The sequence below is a fragment of the Neurospora hispaniola genome, assembly GCF_033458365.1.
Source record: "Neurospora hispaniola strain FGSC 10403 chromosome Unknown B0T23scaffold_6, whole genome shotgun sequence".
In the NCBI taxonomy this organism is placed as follows: domain Eukaryota; kingdom Fungi; phylum Ascomycota; class Sordariomycetes; order Sordariales; family Sordariaceae; genus Neurospora; species Neurospora hispaniola.
In genome coordinates this window covers 199,241-211,728 of record NW_026944411.1, presented here as the reverse complement: position 1 = coordinate 211,728, position 12,488 = coordinate 199,241, and the positions used below count along the sequence as shown (strand labels likewise).

General features: G+C 51.8%; 6 protein-coding genes across 6 annotated transcripts; 2 read left to right on the top strand and 4 right to left on the bottom strand.

Moving 5' to 3' along the window:
* Positions 1–140: 140 nt before the first annotated feature.
* Positions 141–2,391, bottom strand: B0T23DRAFT_361522 (uncharacterized protein; the record flags this gene model as incomplete). Its single annotated transcript, XM_062836287.1, has 4 exons — positions 2,191–2,391; positions 1,510–2,137; positions 358–1,449; positions 141–317 (listed from the first exon to the last, which is right to left on the bottom strand). Exons 2-4 carry the CDS (start codon positions 2,062–2,064, stop codon positions 141–143), a joined length of 1,824 nt encoding a protein of 607 aa, XP_062690417.1. The 5' UTR covers positions 2,065–2,137; positions 2,191–2,391.
* An 81-nt stretch (positions 2,392–2,472) lies between these two features.
* On the bottom strand, positions 2,473–2,822 carry B0T23DRAFT_413854 (uncharacterized protein; the record flags this gene model as incomplete). The annotated part of the gene is made up of 2 exons (XM_062839540.1): positions 2,473–2,665; positions 2,731–2,822. Coding segments are annotated over 2 exons (150 nt in total), but the record flags the coding sequence as incomplete, so codon positions are not given.
* Positions 2,823–5,104: 2,282 nt separating this feature from the next.
* B0T23DRAFT_320727 (uncharacterized protein) lies at positions 5,105–5,374 on the bottom strand (the record flags this gene model as incomplete). Its single annotated transcript, XM_062835187.1, has 1 exon — positions 5,105–5,374. One exon carries the CDS (start codon positions 5,372–5,374, stop codon positions 5,105–5,107), a length of 270 nt encoding a protein of 89 aa, XP_062690415.1.
* A 1,130-nt stretch (positions 5,375–6,504) lies between these two features.
* Positions 6,505–7,437, top strand: B0T23DRAFT_406019 (uncharacterized protein; the record flags this gene model as incomplete). Its single annotated transcript, XM_062839070.1, has 5 exons — positions 6,505–6,524; positions 6,594–6,666; positions 6,793–6,899; positions 6,956–7,258; positions 7,338–7,437. 5 exons carry the CDS (start codon positions 6,505–6,507, stop codon positions 7,435–7,437), a joined length of 603 nt encoding a protein of 200 aa, XP_062690414.1.
* A 508-nt stretch (positions 7,438–7,945) lies between these two features.
* On the bottom strand, positions 7,946–9,669 carry B0T23DRAFT_182598 (ChaC-like protein-domain-containing protein). The gene is made up of 5 exons (XM_062833092.1): positions 9,358–9,669; positions 9,247–9,278; positions 9,025–9,074; positions 8,913–8,917; positions 7,946–8,684 (listed from the first exon to the last, which is right to left on the bottom strand). The coding sequence occupies exons 1-5, from the start codon at positions 9,411–9,413 to the stop codon at positions 8,036–8,038; spliced, it is 792 nt and encodes a 263-aa protein (XP_062690413.1). The 5' UTR covers positions 9,414–9,669; the 3' UTR covers positions 7,946–8,035.
* A 1,400-nt stretch (positions 9,670–11,069) lies between these two features.
* On the top strand, positions 11,070–12,330 carry B0T23DRAFT_321234 (uncharacterized protein; the record flags this gene model as incomplete). The annotated part of the gene is made up of 4 exons (XM_062835216.1): positions 11,070–11,110; positions 11,275–11,296; positions 11,383–11,791; positions 11,867–12,330. The coding sequence occupies 4 exons, from the start codon at positions 11,070–11,072 to the stop codon at positions 12,328–12,330; spliced, it is 936 nt and encodes a 311-aa protein (XP_062690412.1).
* Between the last annotated feature and the right edge of the window lie 158 nt (positions 12,331–12,488).

The window sequence follows — 12,488 nt, the reverse complement described above, 5'->3', positions numbered from 1 at the left end:
ATATTCGGGATCCTGTACCTGGATATGTGCTGTGTCTGTTGGAAGTTGATGCTGATTGTACCACGAAGTGTCCGGAAGAAATATATCATTGCCTTCGGGACATAAATCTTGGCCGAGCTGCTGCCGCCCTACACCTTCAGTCAGGTCGGGACCACGGGGCTGTAATCCAGTAATTTCTTCGTTGTTGGTCGAACTTTGCAGAGCTTCTTCCTCGATCCTGTGGATGTAATCTTCCATACTTTCACGAGGCGGACCCTGCGTATGAGCATACAAAAGCTGAGTTGGAGGGCATGAAATAGGCCTTGAAATTTGATCAACTGCAGGGCGCAAAGAGGTTAGTTGGTGAGAAGGCATTACAGCCCGAACTCTCTCAGGCGGAACGAGTTTCGTATAGCGACCGGATGCTTGCTTAGAAGAAGGCTCCTGATATGTTTGCCAGCCCTCTTGGGCAAACAAGTTACGCGCTGCTACAAACGGCTGAGAAAGGAGTCTATCCCCGGCATCAGAGGTAACCCAGGCTTGTGGTTTAGGTTGGAACCGTGGCTGCGGTGGTACATCTAGTGGCGTTGTTGCTGTTATATTGGATGAGGGCTGCTCATCTACAGTTCTTTTGTTCATAGTTGGCAATGGTTCTGCAGGCAGCACAGAGACACGTTGTTTGGGGTTGCTGTTGTCGTCTGCTGTCATGACTGCGAAATCTCGATACTGGGGTATAGGATTTCTTGCGTGTTGGCGATTTTGATTCATTTCTGCATCAAAAGATGTCTGGACTTCAGCATCCTTGTACACTATCGATTTCCGTGGATGCCGCTTTGCTCTCGAAGCTGGTCTGATCTTTAAATCCTCCGAAACCACATGTGGGCCCCTTATTTCCCGCTCCTGCAGGACAAGCTTCCGAGCAGATCTCTGAATTCTCTTCCGTGGTTTCTCTGAAAGGGAATCGTTGGACACTGGCGCCCTAGCATTCGGATCCCTGTCACTTGTTGACCATGTGAAATATGTAGTTGATCTGCTACTCGGACGATTTGGTAGGACAAGTACTGAATCATCACCACACGAGGAGACATGGGGGTCTGGTCGGAGAGAAGCAGGCGAAGGCTGTCTGGTAGAGCCAGTGCTTCTACTGGGAAGAAGCGAAGGGCTGGGTGAATCATGTGTTCGTCGCTGGCGGATATCTGAAGCCGGATGTCTAGCAGTAGCAGTGTCGTAGCGTTGTTCTCGATGAGGTCGGTAGCGTATTTTCTCAGCTTCCGCTTTTTCACTGTCAGCTCTTCCCGTAAAGAACGCGGACAGTTCCTTCGATTCCTTAGCTTCCGCCTGCATTCTTCGGCTTCTTCGTCCTGGCTCCGCCGCTCTTGATCTGTGATCAGGGCGTCTTGATCTAGTTTCGACCTCCTGGCGATGGGCAGTACCGTAGTCGGTTCGTCGGGCATGCTCGTTCAATCGTTGCTGTAATTTTGAACTGCTTTAGCAAATCGCCATCATTGACCTTAGTCACAGTTTACCCACCGCATGTTGATATTTACTTCGGGTATGTCTTTGAACATCCTCCAAAGACCCATGACTGTCCTCCCGGCGATGTTCTTTAGTCTGGTTCCGTCTCTTGTTACGATCTACCTCTGGCTTGTATTCGTATTTGTCAAGCCTCGTGTTGTGTCGGGATTTCTTTTCAAACCGAAGAGCATTTGGGCTATGGGTCTCTCTTGGGTGTACTGGCTCGGGCGATTCTGACCGTGCTCTCTTCTTCTTTTGACTAGCCTGCTTGACCATGTGCGCGCGCGGCGAGACCTTTCGAGGTCTGTCCCCCGGAACCGGCTCTGGGGAACAGGCACGATTCGCTTGTGATCGCTGCAGCCATGTGTGGACATAATCCGCCTTCTCAGGTTGGCTAGCGGGCACATCGAACGCGCCTTGGTGATTGTGCCGAGCTTCTCTGGTACGCAATCTGGCAGACGTGTGATGGTATTCATCGCTTCTTCGTTCATGTCGATGATGGTCATGATCCGATGGATGACCTGGTTCGTATGGATACTTGTCTCGATAATGGTATTTACGGGAATCCATAGGTCACAGGTTGACCACAACTAGAGAAGACGCCCGCAGGCTCGAGTGATGATGAAATATGGCGACTGTAATCCTACTGTAGTTGGTAAACAGAAGAGTTGGAAAGGCCTGTATTCGTGTACATACCTATCCCCCAAGTAAGTAGAAGTCCAGAGAAAAGCGGCGAGCACGATTCAGAACCGTGCCCTATCTATGCCCTCTGTACCCTCTGAAGCCGAACTATTCACGATGCAGCTATAACAAGTCTACCAAATGGCTCTTTCCTATTCTTGATATTTTCAAGTGGTCTGTACGTGAATGTCGTATTTTACTTCTGTTCGACTTTTCATGACACTGGACGAATGAAGCTCGTACGAGTATCTTTCAGTCGCTACTGTAACACCAAGTTGCAGTTTTATCCGATCAGACGCCATCCTGACGGGATCCTGACGGGATGGCGATAGTGATTGAGAAGGTGCTTGCCTGGCCATGGCGTATTGGTCTGGAGGAAGGAACATTTATCCGCGTCTTAAAGCGGACCAATGATGATTCGCGTCTTGCGAGTCAGTTCTCTGAGCATTCTCCTTGTACCGTAAACCTGGAATCATCGCGATGGCTTTGACTTATGACGATTAGAGTGTTAGACAATTTGTAAAATGAGATGTCACATGCCTATTATATACTTGCATGATGGTTGACGCTGAGAGTTCTAGGCAGGGGGTTTGGTGCTTTCGCGGGCAGTCCCCATACAGAGTCCCGCTTACACTAACTGATTCCACTTGTTATCGTACGGATTATTGGGCTTCAATGGAAACGTTACGTTGAATCTGATATCATTCAACTTAGTAGTACCAAAGCTTACTTCCCACTTCGTTAATGTACTTGCAGCTCCTCCGAGTCTTTACCTCAGTTCAAACATCCAAAGGCCCATCACTCCCTTTTCTCCGTTCTTATGCAATTACACCTTCATTTGGACTAAGTACACTTCGAATTTCAAGTAAAGGTCGCTCCCTACCTATCGGCTATGGTGCAACCCAGTATTCAGCATCTACATGAGCCACAACCCGAACCCACGATCCAGCCTTTCATCGCCCGGGTAAGGGAACTGAAGGCAGCTTTGCTGAAGCCTGCCTCCCCGAACACTACTCATATGTAATGCGCAGTCCACATCTCTAGCTGAAACCAATCACAGTCACTTGTTCATAGACAAGGTTCCTTTTCACGCCTCATGAATCCTGGTACACTACAGTCGCATCCTGCAGGTACAATCTCTTTACAAGATTCGTCGACTGATTTGACTGGAAGCCGACGCTATCGAAGCGTGCAAGATCTGGATAGTATCATACGCACAGTACAATGTCCGCCGCCCCAACGGCGTTGACGTTGTTGGTGGAGACGGCAGGGTATCTACGACTCCACGAGATGAACCATCCACATGCAGGACAGTTGGACCCCAGTTTTGGACCAGATAAGCCAGTAGGATACAAGACCGAAGTGGGTTTTACAGCCAACAACAGCCCGGGGAAGGAAATCTTGGCTTTGGCCCCAAGCCTCCACCTCCAGATCTCTCTGGCGGGTCCGTTGAATGGTTGTTGTTGTTGTTGTTGACGTTGATGTTACTTTCCACCGCGCCATCGAGGTTCTTCATGATACGTAGTGTCAGTGTGGCCATATCGCACAGACAAAGGGAATAAGCGAGGACCCGCGGACCATCATAGTTGTCTCAAAATCATCAATATATACATAGTACAGTATCTTGACTTGAGAAACTCGACAGTTGTGGACCCATGTTCGTTGAGGCGAGGTTGCCAGGAAACCGGCAAACAGAAGAACCTCAAGACCTGAAGGTGACAGACGCGAAGAATCAACAGCTTGGAGCGAGCTTCCTCTACGGCATGAAAAAAATAATAAAAAGATAATAATTTAAAACCAAACAAGTTTTGAAAACAAAAGTTAACAAAAAAAACCACTTCGCCATTGTAACTTCTCACATATCGCCCAGATCCAGCCGGAAAGGATGCCACAATCGAGACGCGGAAAGATCGCAACCGCATCTTGTGATCCCGCAAGGTCGAGAATACATGAGATGGCCAGATGGCCAGCTCATTCGACGCCTGTCTGTCTATCTATCTATCTATCTGTCTGTGTTGCAGGATGGGATCATGTTCGTCCGCTCTCTGCCTTCTCATATATCCTGTCTGCCTATGACAACTGCAACGAGTCGGTGGATGAGATGAGTCAGACTAGGCAGTTGGAAAGACTGAAGCATTCATTCCTCCGTCACCGCACTAATAGCCTCCAGAATTCACTTACATTCAAATATCATATTCTTTCTCCTTCCATGTTCTGTAGACGACTGAACCGCAATGATCTGGCCATCTTCCATCTCATGACTACAAAGAAAACAAGCGCCTCGAGGGTGTTCGTTGGCACTGCCATGGCCTGTTGATCTTCTCTTCAAACGAGTGCAGTTTATCAGATCTCATCCGATGCCACGTACGTACCAGCAATCCCAATCTGCTACGCTACCTAAACACACCATCTACATCCAGCCTCACCGTTGTTTTTCCTACCAAAGCTGGCATAACACAGCTTGTCTTACTCTTCATCTTCATCAGACAAAAGACTCGGAACCCCTTCGTCAACTGATGCTACTGTTTAGCTTCAAGAGCGGTCACGGCCTCAACCTCGGGGGCCTTTTTGCGATACCTACATGTTGCATCACAAGAAATCAGGGCAGCAGAATTGCCGTGTACCGCAGCAGTTCGAAGTCCCATTTGCGAAACCCCTCTTTTGTGTGCTGAGGCTGAATGTGGTTTAGCGGGGGAACCTGGCGATGTTCAGGGATTAAACAAGGGCCGGGCCCCTTTGTTGAACCATCAATCTTTATCGATAAGATCTCCCCACCCTTTTGGTGGATCGCGGCCCGCAGAATCAGGCTGCCTTGGTGACGGGATGAGGTTGTGCTCGCCCCTCGATTTTGTTGGGTGGATACCTACCTGCATGACCTAGCCATAGCCATAAAGGTTGCCATCTGTCATTGCCAGTCGGCAAGATGGCTTCATGAATTGAGATGAAAACAAACCAAGGGATATTGGGAGGGAGCTGAGCCGGCTGGGGCCAGTCCAAGCGATAGGAAACATGTTTTAATCATTGTTGGATTCCGACTCGGATCAAACACCGGCGAGACAGGCTTGCAGGGCGCCATTCCCATTGTAAAATCGAGGGGGAGGGCGGGGGCCAAAGATGACGAAATGTGCCCACGACTGGCTGCCAGGGACGCGCTGTTCCTACAGGAACCCATGCAGATTGCAACATTGGTGAATCCCATCAACTCAAGAGGGGAGAAAAAGAGGTAAAGAGGGCAAAATGGTGAGATTGCAAGACAAGAAGGGCATGTCGGGCTTTTGAAACTTATTCTACGTAGCCCAGCAAGATTAGGATCTGGATTTAACAGAGCAAGCCGGCAGGTAGCCGTATTCAGCGCAGCCAACCCCCCCAAGCCCCCAGTCCAAAACACGAGCATATTGCTGAAGTTGGCGTTTCTCTGTTTGATGGTTGTTTGGGCGCCTAAACGGGTTACCATGGTCGCCTACCCTCAATCATGCTGGCCGAAACATGTCCTTTTAGCGTTCAAGAACCCCGTCTCGGGGCGCCTTTTGGGACTCTCGGGGCTTCAGGTGCCTATCTGGGGCTCGTGGGGATGGAATGGCGGAGAAAGCATGTTCGCCATCCCAAAACACGGGACGAAGAAGAGGCGATCAACGTGACGTTATCCTGCCTTTTCAGATAGGGAACTTTTTAGTCTGAATAAAGAGACGAGTGACGCAAATTCCTGCGGGCTGTGTGCTGGGGAACCTTCCTTCGATCTGCTTGGTTCCTCCTGCAATATAAGACGATGTGGATATCCCGCCAACCAGCGCACCCTTACCAAGCAATCTTCCAATACTACCAGCCTTGACCGACCAGCAGATTTACCTTGCCCCGCTGTTTACGGGGCGTTGTTGGTTTTCTTTTTCTTCACCTACTTATTTCATTTTCAAGTGAACACACGAGTCTCGCTCAATCCTGCACTTTCTCTCAAACTTCTACATCCTCATCTTCACCCATCTGTGCCTCATTCAAGCATACCTAGATCGATCATTCGTAAGTCGCGACTCCCACCTTTACTTCTATCGCATCATCGTCACGAGCACAAGTCAAGGGCTATTGTTCAAATCAGTCGCGAAGACCTGACCTCACCTCGTGACTTCATGTCGCGGCCACGGCTGCCTCAGCAGGAACCGCGCTTCATTCAAATGAAGTCGTGCGGCAGCTGCGCTCGAGGCAGCAGAAGCCTTGACCGCGGAGTGCATCTCATTGGCGCCCTCCTGCTGGTCACAAGCATTCAGCATGATTATGACGTCTAACTAAACTCGCAGACTTTCAGACCAATCTTGATACTATATCACCTCGGCAAAAATGGCTAAACTCTTCGTTGGGTGTGTATTCCATGCGCCGCGTCTTCATGGCACATCTTTCACGTGCCTATCACAGCTAACAATTCGCAGAGGACTTTCGTGGAACACGGACGATAACATGCTCCGTGCCAAGTTCGAGGAGTTCGGTGTTGTTGAGGAAGCCGTAAGTTCTATCACCACGTCCAGACTACAAGACCTGCTTGCCGACTTCGGCATGCAAGTCAGCCCTTGCCAGTGACACCATAAGTAAGAATAGCCCAGTGCTAATCTGCCCTTTCGCTCTATTCAGGTTGTCGTGAAGGACCGTGACACCGGTCGCAGCCGTGGCTTCGGCTTCGTCCGCTACGGCAACGATGCTGATGCCGAGAACGCCATTGCCAACATGGACGGTCAGGAGTAAGTTCCCCGATTTGGAAGATCAACATTGAGCGGACGCTGACACTCCAAACTAGATTTGACGGTCGCAGAGTTCGTGTTGACAAGGCCTCTGACCGTGCCGCCGGCGGCGGTGGCGGCGGCTTCCGTCAGGGTGGCGGCGGTGGCGGCTATGGTGGTCGCGGCGGCTACCAGGGCGGCGGTGGCTACCAGGGCGGTGGTGGCTACCAAGGCGGCGGCGGCTACCAGGGCGGCGGCTACCAGGGCGGCGGCGGTGGTTACGGCGGCCAGCAGTACGGCGGCCAGGGCGGCTACCAGCAGTCCTCCTACGGTCAGCGTAGCTACGGCCAGAACCCCCAGCAGGGCTACAACGGTGGCCAGCAGCAGGGTAAGCAAGACACCTCGATCTCTAAGAAACCCAAACGGGAATTTGATACTGATGAGGTAAAGGATACGCAGCTCCCTATGGCGGCTACCCTGCCGACCCCTCCCAGCAGGGCCAGCAGTACCCTCCCCAGGGTCAGTACTAAGCGGCGATTCGCGCCAAACCTCGTGCTAGCTTGATGGGAGAGTGCGGCGACCTGAATCAACAGGCGGCACATGACGCAACGTTGCGGATACTTGACTAAAGGTCAGCGATCAGAGCTTGTGTTACATGGAAGAACACCTCGTGCGTCACTCCCGACGAACAGAAACCGATACCCTACAGCATGTCTTTTTCCAGGATCAGAGAGCTGCTGAGCGACTTTTCGAACCGCCGATACCGTCCGATTTTACTTTCCTTTGGCATTGATTAATACCCCTTCTTCGTTCCCGACAAACGTGGGAGCTTGTAATCCTGATTCCCATAGACGGCGAGGACGAAGCGCAAGAGCAAGTGGATGAGATGGGGATGGAGGCTGAATCACCGGGTGGATAGGAAATTGTGTGTGGCTGGTAACGACGATATGATTGAATGATCTCGTAAGGCATGGGCATGAGCGAGGTATCGAAAGACAGCAATTTGCGGGCTAATAGAGCCAAACTTGCCAACGGGGATATGCGCTGGGGAAAAAGCTAGAGTGGTTGGTGGAGGAGAAAGCATCTTCCTATGTTGTCCTTTGAAAATGAGAGGTTTGCGGACTTCCCTATGGGGTCGTCATCGGACTTCTTTCCGTCTATGATGTTTTCTCGGTTTCCTCCTGCTCATCTACGCTGCCAGCTCTTCTGAACTGGTGGTGGTGCTTGTCGTGTGTCCCTTCTGTTGTTCCGTTTACCTCGATCACGTCGGTCGCGGCATCAGTCTCGTCGGTCGGGTCGGCCTTTCCTTCACTCTTATACCGCGCGGCCACCGCCCTCACCCGGTTTGACAGGTCCTTTACATGCTCATCGCTGCTCTCAGGACTTAGCTCATCTAAGGCCTTCTCTAACCCCCACAGATAATCGCGGTTCAGACCGCTCGGCCCTTTGCTCCGATAGATGTGTTCGGAAAGCTCCTGCGGGTCCTGCGGTCCCGTAAACTGGGCGTTGTCGGGTGTACCGATATAAACCAGGGTCTGGATGGGACCCTTTTGCGCTGGAGGGAGCAAGGCAGGGTCTACGTCGGAGGCTGGATGGAACGGGGTCCAGTGAATCGTGTACCCGTTAATCTCCCGGATGTCGAGGTACTCCTTGACTTCGGCGACGCGGTCGGCCTTGATTCGGTAGGCCACGCCCCAGACCTTGGCGGGCGCCGAGTCGTGGCGATCGGCGAGCGAGGCCCAGTAGGAGCGCTCGATCAGGGTGACGACGCGGCCGGGTGCGGAGGGCGTGCCACGGTGGTCTTCACTACTCGGGGGGAACAGAGAGAGGAAGGGTTAGCGGTCAGATGGAAAGGTTTTGGAAGATCAAAAACGGGCTTGTGACGAGATGGAGATCAAAGGGTTGAAGGCGAGGTTTGTGTAGGGTAAGTGCTCCGGGATGTCTTATCACTTGAGTGGGAAGAGGGGGGAGAATTGCACTTTCAAGAACACAATTAGAGATTCTAGTTGTCCGAGTATTAATGAGAATATTTACCTCGCCTACAGACGGGCAGTTAGCATTCGAAGCACGTGTGAACACACAACCGAAAGTTACTCCTATGCACCGAGAGAAACCATGAAGTGGAAATACTCCAGCCGGGACATACCTGCCAGAACCGGCGTACGTAGCCTTCGACCCAGCCCGGGATTCTTCTATCTAGACAATGTTTGATACCTCGGTCAGTCTGTATCTAGACGCCAGCAGAACGCCAAGGTCGACGAATAAGAACTATGTGAGTTGGGGGTTTCGAGATGGCGTCCGGACATGTCGAACAGAATAGCGCCTCCGTCTTGTGAAACGACAAGGGGGAAGGTGTAGAGGTATGTACCAAAATGCGGCGGCGGCTTCCAGATCAAACTTCTATAAGAATCGGTTAGTTGCCGTGACTAAAATGAGACTTCCGGAGTGTAAAGGCGGCATGGTAAATGAGGCGGTTTACCCGTAGCCAAATATCCAGAACTCATCTTGCTTGCTTGGAGGTTCTTGGGCCGACATTTCTCTGCTCTCCGCTTTGAAGCAAGTTGTAAGGTAGGTAAGCAAAATTTACAAAAGGGTTAACGAGACGGACAGTCTATACCCAGCCCTCAGAAGTTCTGTTATTAAACTCTTTGGTGTTAACATATGGTTAGGTATTTGTAGGAGAGCCAGTCCACAAGTGAAGGGAACCTTCGGAGTTGTGTGTTTCGCAAACCAGACAAAACGAATTCCGAGGGTTAGGGGAATAGCAGTGTTTCAGGACATTCTAGACAGATAGCCCACAGAGTGTGTTAGCGAGATGAAAGCCGCTACAGTGTTCCGCGCCCAAATGCATGCATTTGAAGCTCCGTCACTAACAATTCTATGCACTTTCCAATGTCGCATCTTCAGATCTCATCCGTGATCCAGCGATAAAATTAGGCTGGTTACTGTAGTGTTTGAAGGATACTGTCCATATCTACGCAAACAACACCGGCTCGCGCGGCATCCATTGATATCATTCCCACCGCCAGCACTTCAGTGAGGTATTTCTGTGTCGTGATGGGCAGGCACCCGCTTCAAGAAACGTAGAGTTCGGAAGTTGCACGGCTCCGAACACCTCGACGCCTGTAAACAACAATCTCCCGGCCAAAACTCGCGGTTCCGGCGTAGCACCGCCCTGCTGGGCTGGTGGTAAAAAGAGCGTTTGGACTACAATGCGTGAACAACCACAATAGAGTTTATGTCCTTGAAATGTCATGGCTTCATGCCCGATGGCAAATCCAGCTCCGATACGATTCTCATGGCCAACCGAGAGTAACATTTCACCGCATCATGCCTATAGGAACATCTGGCCACCATACAGACAGACGAGACTGCTACCGACACCCAAGACAAGACGCTCCAAGCAACGCCCAGTCGTCTTGGCCTCCTCGATGTTACGAATTCTAGTGCGGATCACACACAATACGGACGGAATACACCGCACAACGAGCAAACTCCACAGAGGACCCTCAATTAGCCCGATGAGGCACGATAGCGTTGGACCACGTTGAACGGGTCAACGGACCCATGTGGAATTGTGGAATGGAACTAAATTGGAGGATTGGAGAAGGGGAAAGTTGAGCTCTCAGAAGCTCGTGCCTTTTCCCGACCGACAGACTCGGATCCTCCAGAACGAATCCGAGATCCTTCCGCTCTTCCTTCCCTCTCGGATTCTGATACTTTGTACCCTGAACCGTGAAGCACTCTAGTCTCTGAACCAACATTGCGGTTGCGGTCTGGCGTTGCGGCTGAGGCAATTGGGCACGTAACTACCTAAATTACGGATTGCCCAGTACATCCCCATACCTCACACGTGGATAAGGTAGGTAGGTGTCTAGGAAAATAAGTTAATCTCACTGCTTTTCTGTAACCTAGAAACGGGGTCTGATCCAGCGACCTACTCTACCCATCACCGACTCCTTTACTCCTTTCCAGCTTTTTTCCCTACTACCAACCTACATTACAATAGATACCCTCACCGGCTGGTGTCTCTCTCCTCGACGCTCTCCTTTGCTGTCCCGTCAATCCTCCCTTCACCATCTCCGCATCCCGACTCCCCCGCCTTGGCCCGACAACTCATCCTGACCTTGTTTGCGACGGCGACCGGCGATATTGAAGGCAACAACTTGCAAGCTCTTAATTGACATAGCCATGGCCTACAACAGATCCTACAACCCGGACGAGCTCCCCAGGTGTGTATGCCCTTTTTCCTGCGACCTGTCCCGCGTATACCTCCCCCTACACTGCATATCCCCTGGAGAAGCCCGGAGAGCCCCGCACCCGTCGCCAAATCATACAGCTCCTTCTTAGCCCGTAAACGTGTAAACTGATCGCCTGCTGACATTCTGCTCCCAAGATTCGCCGAGCCGGAACCAAGAGTGAGCAACCTAATTCTCTCCAGCTTCAACGCGACGAGATAACGTCTAGCCGGGTCGCATGCTAATATCCCATCTCCGTTTCATAGCAAGGCACTTCACCGGCTCCGCCTCAGCAGGCTCCTACCACAGCGCGCTACGAAACGAAACCACCACCTCCCCGCCCCGTCGAACATCGCAACACCGGCTTCGAACAGCGTCAGAACTCGTACGATCCCCAGCGTCAAAACACATACAATCAAAACGCATATCATCAAAACGCATACACTCAGAACCACTACGCTTCCGGCTCAGCAGACCCGCACCGACTATCACCGAGAATGCAGCAAGGACCACCACCAGACCGCTACGGCATGAGCCCGCCTCCCTCGGCGACCGGCAGTCGGCCCGCTCATCATAACCTCCCCCCGGTCTCTTCGCGACCGCCCCCGAGCCCGACGACCCGCGATGGCGCCGACCCGACTCTTCTTCCCCTATTCAGGGCCGTCGATAAGGATGGTGAGTGCTTCGCTGGCATACCCACCCCCCTCTCATACAACCGCATTCTAACCGCCCCGCGTGCCTTTTCTCCAGGTACCGGCCAGCTCTCCGAACGAGAACTCTCCGCGGCGCTCGTCAACGGGGACTGGACTGCCTTTGACCCGCACACCGTCCGCATGATGATCCGCATGTTCGACAGCGACCGCAGCGGTACCATCGGGTTTGAGGAGTTTTGCGGGCTCTGGTCCTTCTTGGCCTCGTGGCGGACGCTGTTCGATCGCTTCGACATGGACAAGTCTGGCAACATCAGCTTGGATGAGTTCAACAACGCACTGGTGGCGTTTCGCTACCGGCTCAGCCCGCGCTTTGTCGAGCTTCTCTTTCGCACGTACGACAAGCGCGGCGAAGGCGTCATGAGCTTCGATCTCTTTGTGCAGGCTTGCATCAGCCTGAAGCGCATGACGGATGTGTTCAAGAAGTACGATGATGATCGCGATGGGTACATCACGCTGAGCTTTGAGGACTTCTTGACGGAAATTCTACGCCAGTTGAAGTGAACGGGCGATCTGGTCGATTGGTTGGATTACTCTAATGCACTTGGTAAAGCCATCTTGTATAATGATTCCCCTCTGCGTTACGATTGTTGTCTCCGGCGCCTTATCAGCCCCGTTGTTGATGAATTCGAGATGTCCACCGCTTTGCGTCATTGTTGCGC